The sequence below is a fragment of the Pseudophryne corroboree genome, chromosome 5, assembly GCF_028390025.1.
Source record: "Pseudophryne corroboree isolate aPseCor3 chromosome 5, aPseCor3.hap2, whole genome shotgun sequence".
Classification (NCBI taxonomy): domain Eukaryota; kingdom Metazoa; phylum Chordata; class Amphibia; order Anura; family Myobatrachidae; genus Pseudophryne; species Pseudophryne corroboree.
The window spans coordinates 635230474-635250270 of record NC_086448.1 but is presented as its reverse complement, the minus strand read 5'-3'; the positions used below and the strand labels follow the sequence as shown (position 1 = coordinate 635250270).

At 46.7% G+C, this 19797-nt stretch overlaps 1 protein-coding gene across 4 annotated transcripts in view; it reads left to right on the top strand.

Annotated features, from left to right (window-relative positions):
- IMPACT (impact RWD domain protein) overlaps positions 1 to 19797 on the top strand; it is a 94189-nt gene that overhangs the window by 23781 nt on the left and 50611 nt on the right. For all 4 annotated transcript variants that reach the window (XM_063923605.1, XM_063923604.1, XM_063923606.1 and 1 more), the window contains 2 exons: positions 2141 to 2203; positions 10619 to 10704. In XM_063923605.1, coding sequence (XP_063779675.1) covers positions 2141 to 2203; positions 10619 to 10704 — 149 coding nt within the window. The remainder of the gene's footprint in view (positions 1 to 2140; positions 2204 to 10618; positions 10705 to 19797) is intronic.

The following is a 19797-nucleotide window of genomic DNA, read 5'->3' as shown; positions in this document are numbered from 1 at the left end:
ATGCAGCCAAATCTAAGGGCCACTACTGTCTGCTTATTCTTCTTGACCTCTCTGTTGCTTTTGACACTGTGGACCACCCTGTCCTTCTACAAATCCTTCACTCTCTTGGTCTGCGTGATACTGCCCTCTTCTGGCTGTCCTCCTACCTCTCTGATCGTTCCTTCTCTGTCTCCTCTCATGACGCTACCTCTCCCCCACTTCCACTAACTGTTGGTGTCCCCCAAGGCTCTGTTCTTGGTCCTTTCCTTTTCTCTCTCTATACGTCCTCTTTAGGTGAACTCATTAGTTCTTTTAACTTCCAATACCACCTCTATGCTGATGACACTCAAATCTACCTTTCCTCCCCTGATCTCTCCACGGCTCTCCTAACTCGTACCTCTAACTGTCTTTCTGCTATCTCTTCCTGGATGTCCCAGCGCTTTCTTAAACTCAACATGTCTAAGACTGAGCTGATCATCTTCCCACCCTCCTGCACAACCTCACCTCCCACAATCTCACTATCTATTGATGGCACGACTATCTCCTCTAGCCCCCAAGTACTACTGTAATCTCCTCCTAACTGGCCTCCCTGACAATTACCTCTCTCCCCTCCAATCTATCTTCAATGCTGCAGCCCGGCTCATCTTCCTCACCAAACGCACTACATCCACCTCTCCTCTCCTACAAGCCCTTCCCTTTCAGAATCCAATTCAAACTTCTCACACTCACTTACAAAGCACTCACCCACTCCTCTCCCATTTACATCTCTGACCTTATCTCCCTTTACTCTCCCACACGTCCTCTTCGCTCTGCTAATGCACGCCAACTCTCCTGTCTTCTGATTACTTCCTCCCACTCCTATCTCCAAGATTTTTCACGTGCTGCTCCCTTTCTCTGGAATTCTTTACCTCTCCCCCTCAGACTCTCCACCTCTTTACAGAACTTCAAACGGGCTCTTAAGACCCACTTCTTCACCAAATCCAGCCAAATCTCATCCTAACCATCTGTCCCATGCTAGGTCTACCCCATCTGTGTCACCCCTGTCTGTCTACCCCTCCCCTTTAGAATGTAAGCTCTCACTAGCAGGGCCCTCTTCCCTCATGTGCTTATCCTTTTCTTACTTTAATAATCCTCAACTGCCCAAATCCTGCAGTTTTTTGGCCCCCTTGAAACCTATTTCTACGTTGTCTACTGATGTAGTTATGCTTAGTTACCCTGTACTTGTCCTATATTGTCTTCAACTGTAAGTCACTGTTTTTCTGTTTTGATAATGTGCATATGTACGCTGTAATTGGGCGCTGCAGAACCCTTGTGGCGCCATATAAATAAAGGATAATAATAAATACTAATAGTGGTTACATATTACCAAACATATAAGAATTGACCAAAAAACCCCCACAAAACTTCCAGACCATTTTTGTGTCGACCATTGTCATGTCAACCTTTTGACCCTGTTGACTTTTTATCTGTCGACCTTTTGTACCTGTTGACCATATGGTGTCGACATATTGACCCCATTCCATCCAGTGCTTTGTACACTGGCACCTCTCTACAAAGATTCATTATAATGAGAGTATACAGAATAACCTAATGAATATTGCAAAATACCCTGAACATTCTTAACGATTTCCGGACTATGGATAGACCGTGTCTAGATAGACAGTCAATAGGTTGACAGGGTCAAAAGGTCGACAGGTAAAGGGTAGACAGGTACAGAAGGTCGACAGATTCAAAAGGTCAACATGGCAATGGTCAACACACATATGGTCGACACAAGTTTTTTTGGGGGGTTCCTCTTTTAAAAAAAACAAAAATTATTGCTTGGTTTACCATCCACATGGACTGCGACTGGGAATAGTAAACCGAAGCATGGCAAGCAAAGCGAGCCTGTGAGGGTCCACGTTTCCACTAATTGGGGGTCACAAATAATGAAACATACAAAAATGACACCAAAAAACAATAAAAAAAAAACTTGTTTCAACCTTTTTTTGTGTGTCATCCTTTTACCTGTCGACATTTTGACCCTGTCGACCTAATTCCTGTTGACCAAATAGTGTTGACCTATTGACTGTCTACCTAACAACTGTAGATCTCCGATACGACACCCTTTCTGAACAGTAATATATGGTAGGTAACCGTTCTGTTTTGTCTGCTCCTGCAGTGCTCCATGGCTCAGGGGCGAAGATCGTTTGGCATTATCAAATCATTTGGAAGAAATTTACTTGTAAGTATTGAGAACACCATAAATGTTGTCTTTAAATAGAAATTGATTTTATTTTCTCTAACGTCCTAGTGGATGCTGGGGACTCCGAAAGGACCATGGGGAATAGCGGCTCCGCAGGAGACTGGGCACAAAGTAAAAGCTTTAGGACTAGCTGGTGTGCACTGGCTCCTCCCCCTATGACCCTCCTCCAAGCCTCAGTTAAGATTTTGTGCCCGAACGAGAAGGGTGCAATCTAGGTGGCTCTCCTGAGCTGCTTAGAGTAAAAGTTTAAATAGGTTTTTTTTATTTTCAGTGAGACCTGCTGGCAACAGGCTCACTGCATCGAGGGACTAAGGGGAGAAGAAGCGAACTCACCTGCGTGCAGAGTGGATTGGGCTTCTTAGGACACTGGACATTAGCTCCAGAGGGACGATCACAGGCCCAGCCATGGATGGGTCCCGGAGCCGCGCCGCCGGCCCCCTTACAGAGCCAGAAGAGTGAAGAGGTCCGGAAAATCGGCGGCAGAAGACGTCCTGTCTTCAATAAGGTAGCGCACAGCACCGCAGCTGTGCGCCATTGCTCTCAGCACACTTCACACTCCGGTCACTGAGGGTGCAGGGCGCTGGGGGGGGGCGCCCTGGGACGCAATGAAAATACCTTAAATGGCTAAAAATACATCACATATAGCTCCTGGGCTATATGGATGTATTTAACCCCTGCCAGTTTTCCACAAAAAAGCGGGAGAAAGGCCGCCGAAAAAGGGGCGGAGCCTATCTCCTCAGCACACAAGCGCCATTTTTTCCTCACAGCTCCGTTGGAGGAAGGCTCCCTGACTCTCCCCTGCAGTCCTGCACTACAGAAACGGTAAAACAAGAGAGGGGGGGCACTAAATTGGCATATTAATATATACAGCAGCTATATTAGGGAAAAACACTTATATAAGGTTATCCCTGTATATATATAGTGCTCTGGTGTGTGCTGGCAAACTCTCCCTCTGTCTCCCCAAAGGGCTAGTGGGGTCCTGTCCTCTATCAGAGCATTCCCTGTGTGTGTGCTGTGTGTCTGTCTCCCCAAAGGGCTAGTGGGGTCCTGTCCTCTATCAGAGCATTCCCTGTGTGTGTGCTGTGTGTCGGTACGCTGTGTCGACATGTATGAGGAGGAAAATGGTGTGGAGGCGGAGCAATTGCCTTTGTTAGTGATGTCACCCCCTAGGGAGTCGACACCTGACTGGATGGTCTTATGGAAAGAATTACGTGATAGTGTCGGCACTTTACAAAAGACTGTTGACGACATGAGACACAAATCAGTTAATACCTGTACAGGCGTCTCAAACACCGTCAGGGGCTATAAAACGCCCGTTACCTCAGGTCGATACAGACACTGACACGGACACTGACTCCAGTGTCGACGGTGAGGAAACAAACGTATTTTCCAGTAGGGCCACACGTTACATGATCACGGCAATGAAGGAGGTTTTGAACATTTCTGATACTACAAGTACCACAAAAAAGGGTATTATGTGGGGTGTGAAAAAACTACCCGTAGTTTTTCCTGAATCAGATGAATTAAATGAGGTGTGTGATGAAGCGTGGGTTTCCCCCGATAAAAAACTGCTAATTTCTAAAAAATTATTGGCATTATACCCTTTCCCGCCAGAGGTTAGGGCGCGTTGGGAAACACCCCCTAGCGTAGATAAGGCGCTCACACGCTTATCAAAACAAGTGGCGTTACCGTCCCCTGATACGGCCGCCCTCAAGGAACCAGCTGATAGGAAGCTGGAAAATATCCTTAAAAGTATATACACACATACTGGTATTATACTGCGACCAGCAATCGCCTCAGCCTGGATGTGCAGTGCTGGGGTGGCTTGGTCGGATTCCCTGACTGAAAATATTGATACCCTGGACAGGGACAATATATTATTGACTATAGAGCATTTAAAGGATGCATTTCTATATATGCGAGATGCACAGAGGGATATTTGCACTCTGGCATCAAGAGTAAGTGCGATGTCCATTTCTGCCAGAAGAGGATTATGGACGCGACAGTGGTCAGGGGATGCGGATTCCAAACGGCATATGGAAGGGAGGCGGTATTGGAAGCCATTCACAAGCTGTATTCCCAGCAGGTGATAATCAAGGTACCCCTCCTACAACAGGGAAAGGGGTATTATTCCACGCTGTTTGTGGTACCGAAGCCGGACGGCTCGGTGGGACCCATTTTAAATCTGAAATCCTTGAACACTTACATAAAAAGGTTCAAGTTCAAGATGGAGTCACTCAGAGCAGTGATAGCGAACCTGGAAGAAGGGGACTATATGGTGTCTCTGGACATCAAGGATGCTTACCTCCATGTCCCAATTTGCCCTTCTCACCAAGGGTACCTCAGGTTTGTGGTACAGAACTGTCACTATCAGTTTCAGACGCTGCCGTTTGGATTGTCCACGGCACCCCGGGTCTTTACCAAGGTAATGGCCGAAATGATGATTCTTCTTCGAAGAAAAGGCGTCTTACTTATCCCTTACTTGGACGATCTCCTGATAAGGGCAAGGTCCAGAGAACAGTTAGAGGTCGGAGTAGCACTATCTCAAGTAGTACTACGACAGCACGGATGGATTCTAAATATTCCAAAATCGCAGCTGATTCCGACGACACGTCTGCTGTTCCTAGGGATGATTCTGGACACAGTACAGAAAAAGGTGTTTCTCCCGGAGGAGAAAGCCAAGGAGTTATCCGACCTAGTCAGGAACCTCCTAAGACCAGGCCAAGTGTCAGTACATCAATGCACAAGGGTCCTGGGAAAGATGGTGGCTTCTTACGAAGCGATTCCATTCGGCAGATTCCACGCAAGAACTTTTCAGTGGGATCTGCTGGACAAATGGTCCGGATCGCATCTTCAAATGCATCAGCAGATAACCCTGTCTCCAAGGACAAGGGTGTCTCTCCTGTGGTGGTTACAGAGTGCTCATCTCCTAGAGGGCCGCAGATTCGGCATTCAGGATTGGGTCCTGGTGACCACGGATGCCAGCCTGAGAGGCTGGGGAGCAGTCACACAGGGAAGAAATTTCCAGGGCTTGTGGTCAAGCATGGAAACGTCACTTCACATAAATATCCTGGAACTAAGGGCCATTTACAATGCCCTAAGTCAGGCAAGACCTCTGCTTCAGGGTCAGCCGGTGTTGATCCAGTGGGACAACATCACGGCAGTCGCCCACGTAAACAGACAGGGCGGCACAAGAAGCAGGAGGGCAATGATGGAAGTGGCAAGGATTCTTCGCTGGGCGGAGAATCATGTGATAGCACTGTCAGCAGTGTTCATTCCGGGAGTGGACAACTGGGAAGCAGACTTCCTCAGCAGACACGATCTTCACCCGGGGGAGTGGGGACTTCACCCAGAAGTCTTCCACATGATTGTGAACCGTTGGGAAAAACCAAAGGTGGACATGATGGCGTCCCGCCTCAACAAAAAACTGGACAGATATTGCGCCAGGTCAAGGGACCCTCAGGCAATAGCTGTGGACGCTCTGGTAACACCGTGGGTGTACCAGTCAGTGTATGTGTTCCCTCCTCTTCCTCTCATACCAAAAGTACTGAGAATCATAAGAAGGAGAGGAGTAAAGACTATACTCGTGGCTCCGGATTGGCCAAGAAGGACTTGGTACCCGGAAATTCAAGAGATGCTCACGGAAGACCCGTGGCCTCTACCTCTAAGAAAGGACCTGCTCCAGCAGGGACCATGTCTGTTCCAAGACTTACCGCGGCTGCGTTTGACGGCATGGCGGTTGAACGCCGGATCCTGAAGGAAAAAGGCATTCCGGATGAAGTCATCCCTACCCTGATCAAAGCCAGGAAGGATGTAACCATACAACATTATCACCGTATTTGGCGTAAATATGTTGCGTGGTGCGAGGCCAGGAAGGCCCCTACAGAGGAATTTCAACTGGGTCGTTTCCTGCATTTCCTGCAAACAGGACTGTCTATGGGCCTCAAATTAGGGTCCATTAAGGTTCAAATTTCGGCCCTGTCAATATTCTTCCAAAAAGAACTGGCTTCTGTTCCTGAAGTTCAGACGTTTGTCAAGGGAGTACTGCATATACAGCCTCCTTTTGTGCCTCCAGTGGCACCTTGGGATCTCAATGTAGTTTTGGGATTCCTAAAATCACATTGGTTTGAACCACTCACCACTGTGGATTTAAAATATCTCACATGGAAAGTGGTAGTGCTGTTAGCCCTGGCTTCAGCCAGGCGTGTCTCAGAATTGGCGGCTTTATCCTATAAAAGCCCTTACCTAATTTTTCATACGGACAGGGCAGAATTGAGGACTCGTCCTCAATTTCTTCCTAAGGTGGTTTCAGCATTTCACTTAAACCAGCCTATTGTGGTGCCTGCAGCTACTAGGGACTTGGAGGATTCCAAGTTGCTGGACGTAGTCAGGGCCCTGAAAATATATGTTTCCAGGACGGCTGGAGTCAGAAAATCTGATTCGCTGTTTATCCTGTATGCACCCAACAAGCTGGGTGCTCCTGCTTCTAAGCAGACGATTGCTCGTTGGATTTGTAGTACAATTCAGCTTGCACATTCTGTGGCAGGCCTGCCACAGCCAAAATCTGTAAAAGCCCATTCCACACGGAAAGTGGGCTCATCTTGGGCGGCTGCCCGAGGGGTCTCGGCTTTACAACTTTGCCGAGCAGCTACTTGGTCAGGGGCAAACACGTTTGCTAAATTCTACAAATTTGATACCCTGGCTGAGGAGGACCTGGAGTTCTCTCATTCGGTGCTGCAGAGTCATCCGCACTCTCCCGCCCGTTTGGGAGCTTTGGTGTAATCCCCATGGTCCTTTCGGAGTCCCCAGCATCCACTAGGACGTTAGAGAAAATAAGAATTTACTTACCAATAATTCTATTTCTCATAGTCCGTAGTGGATGCTGGGCGCCCATCCCAAGTGCGGATTGTCTGCATTACTTGTACATAGTTATTGTTACAAAAATCGGGTTATTGTTGTTGTGAGCCGTCTTTTCAGAGGCTCCTTCTGTTATCATGCTGTTAACTGGGTTCAGATCACAAGTTGTACGGTGTGAATGGTGTGGCTGGTATGAGTCTTACCCGGGATTCAAAATCCTTCCTTATTGTGTACGCTCGTCCGGGCACAGTATCCTAACTGAGGCTTGGAGGAGGGTCATAGGGGGAGGAGCCAGTGCACACCAGCTAGTCCTAAAGCTTTTACTTTGTGCCCAGTCTCCTGCGGAGCCGCTATTCCCCATGGTCCTTTCGGAGTCCCCAGCATCCACTACGGACTATGAGAAATAGAATTATCGGTAAGTCAATTCTTATTTTTTTCCACCTGTAAAAGAAAGTGAATGCATTTTATCAAGCGGAAACATGAGACGTGTAAAAAGTGCATTGCACATTTCACAAATATGGGGGTCATTCCGAGTTGTTCGCTCGCAAGCTGCTTTTAGCAGCTTTGCACACGCTAAGCCGCCGCCTACTGGGAGTGAATCTTAGCTTATCAAAATTGCGAACGAAAGAATAGCAAAATTGCGAATAGACACTTCTTAGCAGTTTCTGAGTAGCTCCACACTTACTCGGCATCTGCGATCAGTTCAGTCAGTTTCGTTCCTGGTTTGACGTCACAAACACACCCAGCGTTCGGCCAGACACTCCTCCGTTTCTCCAGCCACTCCCGCGTTTTTCCCAGAAACGGTAGCGTTTTTTCGCACACACCCATAAAACGGCCAGTTTCCGCCCAGAAACACCCACTTCCTGTCAATCACATTACGAACACCAGAACGAAGAAAAAACCTCGTAATGCCGTGAGTAAAATACCTAACTGCATAGCAAATTTACTTGGCGCAGTCGCACTGCGGACATTACGCATGCGCATTAGCGACTAATCGCTCCGTTGCGAGAAAAAAATAACGAGCGAACAACTCGGAATGACCCCCTATGTTAATTATAGGTAATACTGTTGCGAAGATTGGTATGATTTGCTGACAGTTGTAATGTTGTTTAAAGCTTTGGAACTGTATCGGCACTATAACCTTAGACATGATGGTAAAGCAAAAAGTTACAATGCTGACCCAGTTACAATGCTTTAACCGTAGTACCATGTTGACATTAAGCTGCAAGTCGGTAAATTAACCTCCTCTGTCACCATGTGCTTACAGGCACAAATAAGAATTAGCCCTAACACTGTGTTTCGAGTAGTTGAGCTCTCACAGGTACGATCAGTGGGCGAGCAATTTAGAATACTTTTTGAGTAAACAGAACAATTGTTAGTAGTAATTTGGGATGACATACAAAGTGATACTAATACAGCCAACCCAATAGAGACCAGATCTTTGCTAAACTACAGTATAACCACTGTCTTATGTATGATCATTTGCCAAATTCCCTCTCTCTTAGAGTTTGCAGTATAAAGCTAGGTGTATGCAGTCTTCTGTCTGGATGGCTAGCTCCCAGAGAACAAAAAACCGAAGGGCCGATTCAGAGTTGCACACAAGTCTGAATGGGGCTGCACCTAGAGATATCTAGCGAACAGTGGATGTGCATCTTATATCACGATTCAGTGATTATGACTCATACATATCTTAGGGGGAGATGTACTAAGCATTGGAGAGAGATAAAGTACCAGTCAATCAGCTGCTACCTGCCATGTTACCGGCTGAAAAATAACAGGAGCTGATTGGTTGGTACTTTTATCTCTCTCCACTTTATCACTCACCAGAGCTTAGTACATCTGCCCCTCAGTCTTATCTCTGTGATGCCTGAATGGGTGTTACTGGTGCCTGAATGGGTGTTACTGGGTGACTTATGGGCAGCAATGGGGAGTTCATGCGCAAGATAAATATCACATGAGCATGTAGTCAGATTTGAGTCCTATTCTTGTATAATCACAGCACATACATTATCTGTCATATCTTCTACACCTAGCATGGCATTAGTGGTGACAACGGCTTATCTTGAGGCCGGAGGACTAGAGTTGGTGCGATGTCATATATGCGTATGACTCAGAATACAGACTTATAGTCGCATAGGACTTGTCACAATTGCGCCCACTGCAGCTCAGGATCAGGCCCCTATAATCATTGCGTAACAAGCTCGCAATGTATGTTTTATTTTGTTTTATTATATTCATTATTAAGGTATGTATGCATAAAGACATGGCTAATTAAAGCCAGAACACACATTTATCACCAAATTACTGAAGCAATGAGAGGTTACATGTCTTATAAGAATAGTGTTCCTTCAGTCTTTAGGGCTGTGCACACAGACTTCATACAGTATATTCATATTTTTCTTAGTTTACCTTAAAGATCTATATTACGTACATTATTGCAACTAGTTGTCTAGTAGAAAATGGCAGCCTCATTATCTAATGCAGGGGTGGGCAATAAGCATCCCTCCAGCTGCTGTGGGATTACTCATCCCAGCATGCCCTGCCACAATCTAGCAATTAGGGCAGGCCTGGCCAACCTGTGGCTCTCCAGATGTTGTGAAACTACGCATCCCAGCATGCCCTGCCACAGTTTTAGCATTTCCTAATAGTAAAATTGTTGCAAGGCATGATGGGACCAGTAGTTTTACAACAGCTGGAGAGCCACAGGTTGGCCAGGCCTGAATTAGGGCATTCTAAAACTGTGGCAGGGCATGCTGGGATGTGTAGTTCAACAGTAGCTGTAGGGCCGCTTATTGTCCACCCTGATCTAAAGAATCAAAATTGTTTTATTTTCTATGTTTTTATAAAGAGAAAAACACACAGCACAGAAAGATGTAATAATAGTCCAACCTAAAACGGGGATATCCTTTAGCTACATATTGCACCATGTGACTGCTTTTCTAACATATTCTTTAGTAGCTAAATAGGTGACTAAATAGGGCAGCCAAATTGCAAAGACTCTTTCTGCTTAGGATTCTACATCAAAAGAGCATTACATCCAATCCATCTGGTATAAATATGCTGAACGGGGTAGCATAAGAGAAATAGGAATAGTCCAAATTATTTTTTTTAAGCTGCTGCTATGTGAACTAACAGCAACCTTACTCCTTTTGCTCTCGGAGATGAAGTTTAAGGGACATTATGGTTCCAAAACGCCCAGGACATATGGACCGTAAAAGGCATGCCCAAACCGTTGTTAATGTAGGCTTGCACATCAGTCCAAAAAGTTTGTATCAAAGATATTGCATAATATCTGCATCTGCTATGGAACATTTAAAACATTGGAGTGTAGTATGCCCTATGCAACTGGTTTCAAACTAGCTTTAAATTTGTATATGATTTAATTTTGTTTATATATTTTACATAACTGGTGACTGAAATAATGTATTCTAAATCATCATGTGTTTGAATAACAGGAATGCTATGCCTTCTATCCATAATGTCTGTAAGGTGTTTTATTGTTCTAAAATTATTGAATATGTTCTTTTGGGATTGCAGGCAAAATCTTGGTGAGATCATTCTCTATCAATGGGTGGAAAAGGTCAGAGAATTTCTGGTGGAGAAATCAAAGACATCGGTTCCAGGTTGTTAATGACAAACATACTGACCAGTTTGTAACATCCATTTTAATCCTCTGAGAACTTTCTTCTATAACAACACAAATGCTCCCAATGTAAATTGGGGGTTTCCTTTAATCCCAAAATAGATCATTAAATAAAATAATTAGCATAGAGCACAAATCCTCATATATATATGAATGGTTCATAATATTTGTATTGATATCTAAATATGCAACAATACTTAAAAATCAGAGATGGCAAATAAAATTAGGCAATTTCTTAATATAAAATGGTAAAAGAGATACTTCCTAGAGAAGGGTTCACTCTGTGAACCCTCTGGTGTGTGACCAGGCTCCTTGCATAGGTCTGGTACAGTCAGGTAGCCCCGTCTTACTCATTGCGATAACTGGGCTTGTAGGAGTCTTCACCTTGGATGAAGTGTCGTGCTGTGGATAGCATCCAGTGACTGGTGAGGGACAGTGGGGTCCTACATGGCTTCTGTGTTCTCCCTGTGGCCAGGCTTGGCGGTGCAGCTGTCCTATTGATAGCTCAAGTATGGATAGTTCTGAGCTTGTATGTGGGAGAAATTGTTTATAGCCAACTTACAGACTGCAGTGAGTTATAGGGAAGTGTGTTATAACTCATGGCTTTTCATGCTGACTGGCTGGGGAGTGCTTACTGTGCTCTTCTGTTTATGTTACTGAGCATTGTATGGTTACTTTTTCCATGGCCATGTTGAGGGTGTTCACAAAGGTCATGGCCATGTCTCTGAGGATGTTCACCAAGGTCATGGCAGTGTCTCTGAGGGTGTTCACCAAGGTCATGGCCATGTCTCTGAGGGTGTTCACCAGGGTCCTGGCCATGTCATTGAGGATGTTAACCAAGGTCATGGCCATATCTCTGAGGGTGTTCACCAAGGTCATGGCCATGTCTCTGAGGGTGTTCACCAAGGTCATGGCAATGTCTCTGATGGTGTTCACCAAGATCATGGCATTGTCTCTGAGGATGTTCACCAAGGTCCTGGCCATGTCACTGGGGATGTTCACCAAGGTCAGGGCCATATCTCTGATGGTGTTCACTAAGGTCATGGCCATTTCTCTGAGGGTGTTTTCAAAGGTAATGGTCGTGTATCTGATGGTGTTCACCAAGGTCATGGTGCTTTTGCAGTCAAAGGGGGTGATGGTTGTTCTGTACCTGGATAATCTTCTGATAAAAGTGAGATCAACCACTCTTCTGCGGACCCATCCAGCAGCTGACCACGGAGATATTGGAGAGCATGGTTGGGTGATACATTTTGTAAAATCCAACTTTATCCTATCACAATTTCAATAGCAGATGTCACACAGATTTTCTTACAGAGGATAAAATCTTGCCTATTCAGAGGACAGATTGTTGTTCTGTTCTCTTACAAGTAGTGTATACCGCTTTGAGGCTATTCCAGTTGACTAGAATGGAATAGTCTCATAGCTATAATCACAAATTTTGGTTGAAAATTGTAGCGCACAGACTTGTCTGGGCGTACCATTCCGTAGTTGCAGCTCTGGAACATACCCATCTTATACCATGTCCCCTAAATTGCAGTTGGGGAGAAGAAAGGATTTTTGTTTCTCACCATTAAATCCATTCTTCTGAATCCATCTGGAGGACAATGCGTTTCCATGGTTTGGCTTAAACTACTTTTCTCTAACGTCCTAAGTGGATGCTGGGGACTCCGTAAGGACCATGGGGAATAGCGGCTCCGCAGGAGACTGGGCACATCTAAAAGAAAGCTTTAGGACTATCTGGTGTGCACTGGCTCCTCCCCCTATGACCCTCCTCCAAGCCTCAGTTAGATCTCTGTGCCCGAACGAGAAGGGTGCACACTAGGGGCTCTCCTGAGCTTCTTAGTGAAAGTTTTAGTTTAGGTTTTTTATTTTCAGTGAGACCTGCTGGCAACAGGCTCACTGCATCGAGGGACTAAGGGGAGAAGAAGCGAACTCACCTGCGTGCAGAGTGGATTGGGCTTCTTAGGCTACTGGACATTAGCTCCAGAGGGACGATCACAGGCCCAGCTTGGATGGGTCCCAGAGCCGCGCCGCCGGCCCCCTTACAGAGCCAGAAGGCAGAAGAGGTCCGGAAAATCGGCGGCAGAAGACGTCCTGTCTTCAACAAGGTAGCGCACAGCACTGCAGCTGTGCGCCATTGCTCTCAGCACACTTCACACTCCGGTCACTGAGGGTGCAGGGCGCTGGGGGGGGCGCCCTGAGACGCAATAATAAACACCTTGGATGGCAAAAAATGCATCACATATAGCTCCTGGGCTATATGGATGCATTTAACCCCTGCCAAAATACATAAAAAAACGGGAGATAAGGCCGCCGATAAGGGGGCGGAGCCTACCTCCTCAGCACACTGGCGCCATTTTCCCTCACAGCTCCGTTGGAGGGAAGCTCCCTGGCTCTCCCCTGCAGTCACTACACTACAGAAAGGGTTAAAAAAGAGAGGGGGGCACAAATTAGGCGCAGTATTAACTATACAGCAGCTATAAGGGGAAAAACACTTATATAAGGTTATCCCTGTATATATATAGCGCTCTGGTGTGTGCTGGCAAACTCTCCCTCTGTCTCCCCAAAGGGCTAGTGGGGTCCTGTCCTCTATCAGAGCATTCCCTGTGTGTGTGCTGTATGTCGGTACTTTTGTGTCGACATGTATGAGGAGAAAAATTATGTGGAGACGGAGCAGATTGCCTGTAATAGTGATGTCACCCCCTAGGGGGTCGACACCTGAGCGGATGAACTGTTGGAAGAAATTACGTGACAGTGTCAGCTCTGTATAAAAGACAGTTGTTGACATGAGACAGCCGGCTACTCAGCTTGTGCCTGTCCAGACGTCTCATAGGCCGTCAGGGGCTCTAAAGCGCCCGTTACCTCAGATGGCAGATATAGACGCCGACACGGATACTGACTCCAGTATCGACGGTGAAGAGACAAATGTGACTTCCAGTAGGGCCACACGTTACATGATTGAGGCAATGAAAAATGTTTTACACATTTCTGATAATACGAGTACCACCAAAAAGGGGTATTATGTTCGGTGAGGAAAAACTACCTGTAGTTTTCCTGAATCTGAGAAATTAAATGAGGTGTGTGATGATGCGTGGGTTTCCCCCGATAACAACTGATAATTTCTAAAATGTTATTGGCATTATATCCTTTCCCGCCAGAGGTTAGGGTGCGTTGGGAAACACCCCCTAGGGTGGATAAAGCGCTCACACGCTTGTAAGGGCTCTATCCTCTCCTGAGATAGCCGCCCTTAAGGATCCTGCTGATAGAAAGCAGGAGGGTATCCTAAAATGTATTTACACACATACTGGTGTTATACTGCGACCAGCAATCGCCTCAGCCTGGATGTGCAGTGCTGGGTTGGCATGGTCGGATTCCCTGACTGAAAATATTGATACCCTAGATAGGGACAGTATATTTTTGCCTATAGAGCATTTAAAAGATGCATTTCTATATATGCGTGATGCACAGCGGAATATTTGCCGACTGGCATCAAGTCTAAGTGCGTTGTCCATTTCTACCAGTAGAGGGTTATGGACACGTCAGTGGTCAGGTGATGCGTATTCCAAACGGCATTTGGAAGTATTGCCTTATTAAGGGGAGGAGTTATTTGGGGTCAGTCTTTCAGACCTGGTGGCCACGGCAACAGCTGGGAAATCCACGTTTGTACCCCAGGTCGCCTCTCAACATGAGAAGACGCCTGTCACAACTGAGGGCCTGAGCTGACGGGAGGCAGCCTCAGTTGTAGGGGCTGAGATGTACCGGAACCTGGGAGGTTGTATCAGACCCCTGGACATGTAAGTAACATGAATAATAACTGCCCGAAGGCGTGACCACGACAACTTGGATAAAAGTCAATGATGTTTATTATGACAACTCCGCAACACAGCAGCAGTAAAAGAAAACGTAAAAGTCAGCAAAGAATAAATACAGTTCCTGGGTACTACAGGATGGCAGGAGCCACAGGGCACTGGTAGTGTGAGATAGTTCTTATGATCTTCTAGATGGAAAGTCCTTACCAGGCCCGACTGTAGCAATGGAGATAACCCAGGATTGTGCCAGCTGGTGTTCCAGGAAAAGCTGGGTTGCTGAAGATAAAACAGCTGCTGTGGATACTGGCTGGAACCAGACTGTTGTTAGCACGGAGTGGATACTGGCTGGAACCAGTTAAATAATAAATGAACTTGGGAGCGATGAAATATGAACTGAAATGTAGAACTTGAGAGCGGAGAAATAATAATACCGGTGGAGAGTGGTAAAGTGTAGAAAGGACACCGGCCCTTTAAGGGAAGCTGTACTCTGCTGGAAGCTGAGCTGGAAGCAGGTAATGTTGTAGCTGGAAACAGATGAATCCACAATGGATTGGAGAGTCAGGCTACACCGCAGGTGGAATGCTGGTGCGGGTCTCTATGGTGGAAGTCTTGAGACAGGAGCTGGAACCTGGAAGACAATCACAGGAGAGAGACAAACAGGAACTAGGTTTGACAACCAAAGCACTGACGCCTTCCTTGCTCAGGCACAGTGTATTTATACCTGCAGCAAGGAAGGGATTGGCTAGGCAATTATGCAGATTATCAATACTGACAACAGATTGGTGGAAATGATCAGCTGACAGAATCCAAGATGGCTGCGCCCATGCAGACACTTGGAGGGAAGTTTGGTTTGTAATCCATGTGGTAATGAAAACAGTAATGGCGGCGCCGGCCACCGGAGACAGGAGGCGCCAGGCTGACAGATGCACATCCAACCACGCGGACACAGCGGAGGCCGCGGCTGACGTAATCGCCACTCAGACACTCTGCATGCAGAAGTTCAGGGACGGCGGCGGAGGCCGCGGGAGACGCCATGCCAGGTGTAATATGGCGTTTACTGTGACAGCGTCCCAGAGTGACAGGAGAGGAAACAGGAATGTACACATCAGGATAACAGATGGGATCCGGTCCTGGAGCGCTGAGCCAGCCTTAGGAGGCATCTGATGGGTAAGAAATGGCGTCCAGATACCCGGATCGTGACAGCGCCGTATTATCAGGCGCAGTCTTTTCGTGGATAAGCGGGCAAAAGGTTCCTCATTTCTGCCCCGTGACAGAGAGAGAGGAAAAAGGCTGCAGAAATCAGCCAGTTCCCAGGAACAGAAGCCCTCTCCCGCCTCTGCCAAGCCCACAGTATACGCTGGGGCTTTACAAGCAGAATCAGGCACGGTGGGGGGCCCGTCTCAATGAATTTCAGCGCGCAGTGGGCTCACTCGCAAGTAGACCCCTGGATCCTTCAGGTGATATCTCAGGGGTACAAATTAGAATTCGAGACGTCTCCCCCTCGCCGTTTCCTAAAGTCGGCTTTACCGATGTCTCCTTCTGACAGGGAGACAGTTTTGGAAGCCATTCACAAGCTGTATTCCCAGCAGGTGATAATCAAGATACCCCTCCTGCAACAGGGAACGGGGTATTATTCCACACTGTTGTGGTACCGAAGCCGGACGGCTCGGTGAGACCGATTCTAAATCTAAAATCTTTGAACACTTACATACAGAGGTTCAAATTCAAGATTGAGTCACTCAGAGCAGTGATTGCGAACCTGGAAGAAGGGGACTACATGATGTCTCGGGACATCGAGGATGCTTACCTTCATGTCAAAATTTACCCTTCTCACCAAGGGTACCTCAGGTTTATGGTACAGAACTGTCACTATCAGTTCAGACGCTGCCGTATGGATGGTCCACGGCACCCCGGGTCTTTACCAAGGTAATGGCCGAAATGATGATATTCCTTCAAAGGAAGGGAATTTTAGTTATCCCTTACTTGGACAATTCCCTGATAAGGGTAAGATCCAGGGAACAGTTGGAGGTCGGTGTAGCACTATCTCAGGTAGTGTTGCTGCAGCACGGTTGGATTCTCAATATTCCAAAATCGCAGCTGGTTCCGACGACTTGTCTTCTGTTCCTAGGGATGATCCTGGACACAGTCCAGAAAAAGGTGTTTCTCCCGGAGGAGAAAGCCAGGGAGTTATCCGAGCTAGTCAGGAACCTCCTAAAACCGAGCCAAGTCTCAGTGCATCAATGCACAAGGGTTCTGGGTAAAATGGTGGCTTCCTACGAAGCAATCCCATTCGGCAGATTCCACGCAAGAACTTTCCAGTGGGACCTGCTGGACAAATTGTCCGGGTCGCATCTTCAGATGCATCAGCGGATAACCCCGTCACCAAGGACAAGGGGTCCCTCCTGTGGTGGTTGCAGAGTGCTCATCTTCTAGAGGGCCGCAGATTCGGCATTCAGGACTGGGTCCTGGTAACCACGGATGCCAGCCTGCGAGGCTGGGGAGCAGTCACACAGGGAAGGAATATCCAGGACTTATGGTCAAGCCTGGAGACATCACTTCACATAAATAAAGCTAAGGGACATTTACAATGCTCTAAGCTTAGCAAGACCTCTGCTTCAAGGTCAGCCGGTGTTGATCCAGTCGGACAACATCACGGCAGTCGCCCACGTAAACAGACAGGGTGGCACAAGAAGCAGGAGGGCAATGGCAGAAGCTGCAAGGATTCTTCGCTGGGCGGAAAATCATGTGATAGCACTGTCAGCAGTATTCATTCCGGGAGTGGACAACTGGGAAGCAGACTTCCTCAGCACGACCTCCACCCGGGAGAGTGGGGACTTCACCCAGAAGTCTTCCACATGATTATAAACCGTTGGGAAAAACTCGACAGGTATTGCGCCAGGTCCAGGGACCCTCAGGCAATAGCTGTAGACGCTCTGGTAACACCGTGGGTGTACCAGTCAGGGTATGTGTTCCCTCCTCTGCCTCTCATACCCAAGGTACTGAGATTGATAAGATGGAGAGGAGTAAGCACTATATTCGTGGCTCCGGATTGGCCAAGAAGGACTTGGTAACCGGAACTTCAAGAGATGCTCACGGAGGATCCGTGGCCTCTACCTCTAAGAAGGGACCTGCTCCAGCAAGGACCCTGTCTGTTCCAAGACTTACCGCGGCTGCGTTTGACGGCATGGCTGTTGAACGCCGGATCCTGAAGGAAAAAAAGGCATTCCGGATGAAGTCATCCCTATCCTGATCAAAGCCAGGAAGGATGTAACCGCAAAAACATTATCACCGCAATTGGCGAAAATATGTTGCGTGGTGCGAGGCCAGTAAGGCCCGACGGTGGAAATTCAACTGGGTCGATTCCTACATTTCCTGCAAACAGGAGTGTCTATGGGCTTGAAATTGGGGTCCATTAAGGTTCAAATTTCGGCCCTGTCAATTTTCTTCCAAAAAGAACTAGCTTCAGTCCCTGAAGTTCAGACGTTTGTAAAAAGGGGTACTGCATATACAGCCTCCTTTTGTGCCTCCAGTGGCACTTTGGGATCTCAGTGTAGTTTTGGGTTCCAAAAGTCACATTGGTTTGAACCACTTAAATCTGTGGAGTTAAAATATCTCACATGGAAAGTGGTCATGCTGTTGGCCCTGGCCTGGGCCAGGCGCGTGTCAGAATTGGCGGCTTTATCCTGAAAAAGCCCTTATCTGATGTTCCATTCGGACAGGGCGGAATTGAGGACTCGTCCTCAGTTTCTCCCTAAGGTGGTTTCAGCGTTTCACCTGAACCAACCTATTTGTGGTGCCTGCGGCTACTAGGGACTTGGAGGACTCCAAGTTGCTAGACGTTGTCAGGGCCCTGAAAATATATGTTTCCAGGAGGGCTGGAGTCAGGAAATCTGACTCGCTGTTTATCCTGTATGCACCCAACAAGCTGGGTGCTCCTGCTTCTAAGCAGACTATTGCTCGTTGGATTTGTAGTACAATTCAGCTTGCACATTCTGTGGCAGGCCTGCCACAGCCAAAAATCTGTAAATGCCCACTCCACAAGGAAGGTGGGCTCATCTTGGGCGGCTGCCCGAGGGGTCTCGGCTTTACAACTTTGCCGAGCAGCTACTTGGTCAGGAGCAAATACGTTTGTAAAATTCTACAAAATTGATATCCTGGCTGAGGAGGACCTGGAGTTCTCTCATTTGGTGCTGCAGAGTCATCCGCACTCTCCCGCCCGTTTGGGAGCTTTGGTATAATCCCCATGGTCCTTACGGAGTCCCCAGCATCCACTTAGGACGTTAGAGAAAATAAGAATTTACTTACCGATAATTCTATTTCTCATAGTCCGTAGTGGATGCTGGGCGCCCATCCCAAGTGCGGATTGTCTGCAATACTTGTACATAGTTATTGTTACAAAAATCGGGTTATTATTGTTGTGAGCCATCTTTCAGAGGCTCCTCTGTTATCATGCTGTTAACTGGGTTCAGATCACAGGTTATACGGTGTGATTGGTGTGGCTGGTATGAGTCTTACCCGGGATTTAAAATCCTTCCTTATTGTGTACGCTCGTCCGGGCACAGTATCCTAACTGAGGCTTGGAGGAGGGTCATAGGGGGAGGAGCCAGTGCACACCAGATAGTCCTAAAGCTTTCTTTTAGATGTGCCCAGTCTCCTGCGGAGCCGCTATTCCCCATGGTCCTTACGGAGTCCCCAGCATCCACTACGGACTATGAGAAATAGAATTATCGGTAAGTAAATTCTTATTATTTTCACTCTGTTTAAGTGGTTGGTTTGGTTGAGTGTTTGGTTTACTTTGTCCTGTGGGCATGTTAAGTTTAGAGTGAAAGAGAGCTACATAGTGGGAAGTAAATGGAGAGAAGGAAGCCAACAATCAGTCTCAAGGTTGTGCCTGCTTCTAGAACAGCTGCCTCTTCACCCTCTACACCACATTGTATAGCAGTGAACTCCAGTTGGTTTTAGAAAACAACATGGATTTAACAATGAGTACAAAAAAATCCTCTTTAAAAAATGTTTATTCTCTCTATTACCATTGTATATTGAATAAATTGTCTAATGTTAATTGCTTTTTTTCTTAATGTATAGAGTATTGCTGTATATTTCAGATATTTAGAGTACAATCTCTGTATCATTCATAAGGATATTAGGATTTGTGCCTTATGTTTATTATTCCTTCATGTACCCCATCCATGTTTGTACATCCATATCCAACACATAAACTGTTCTGTTGTGGTAGCTGGATATTAGCTTATGGAATAACATAC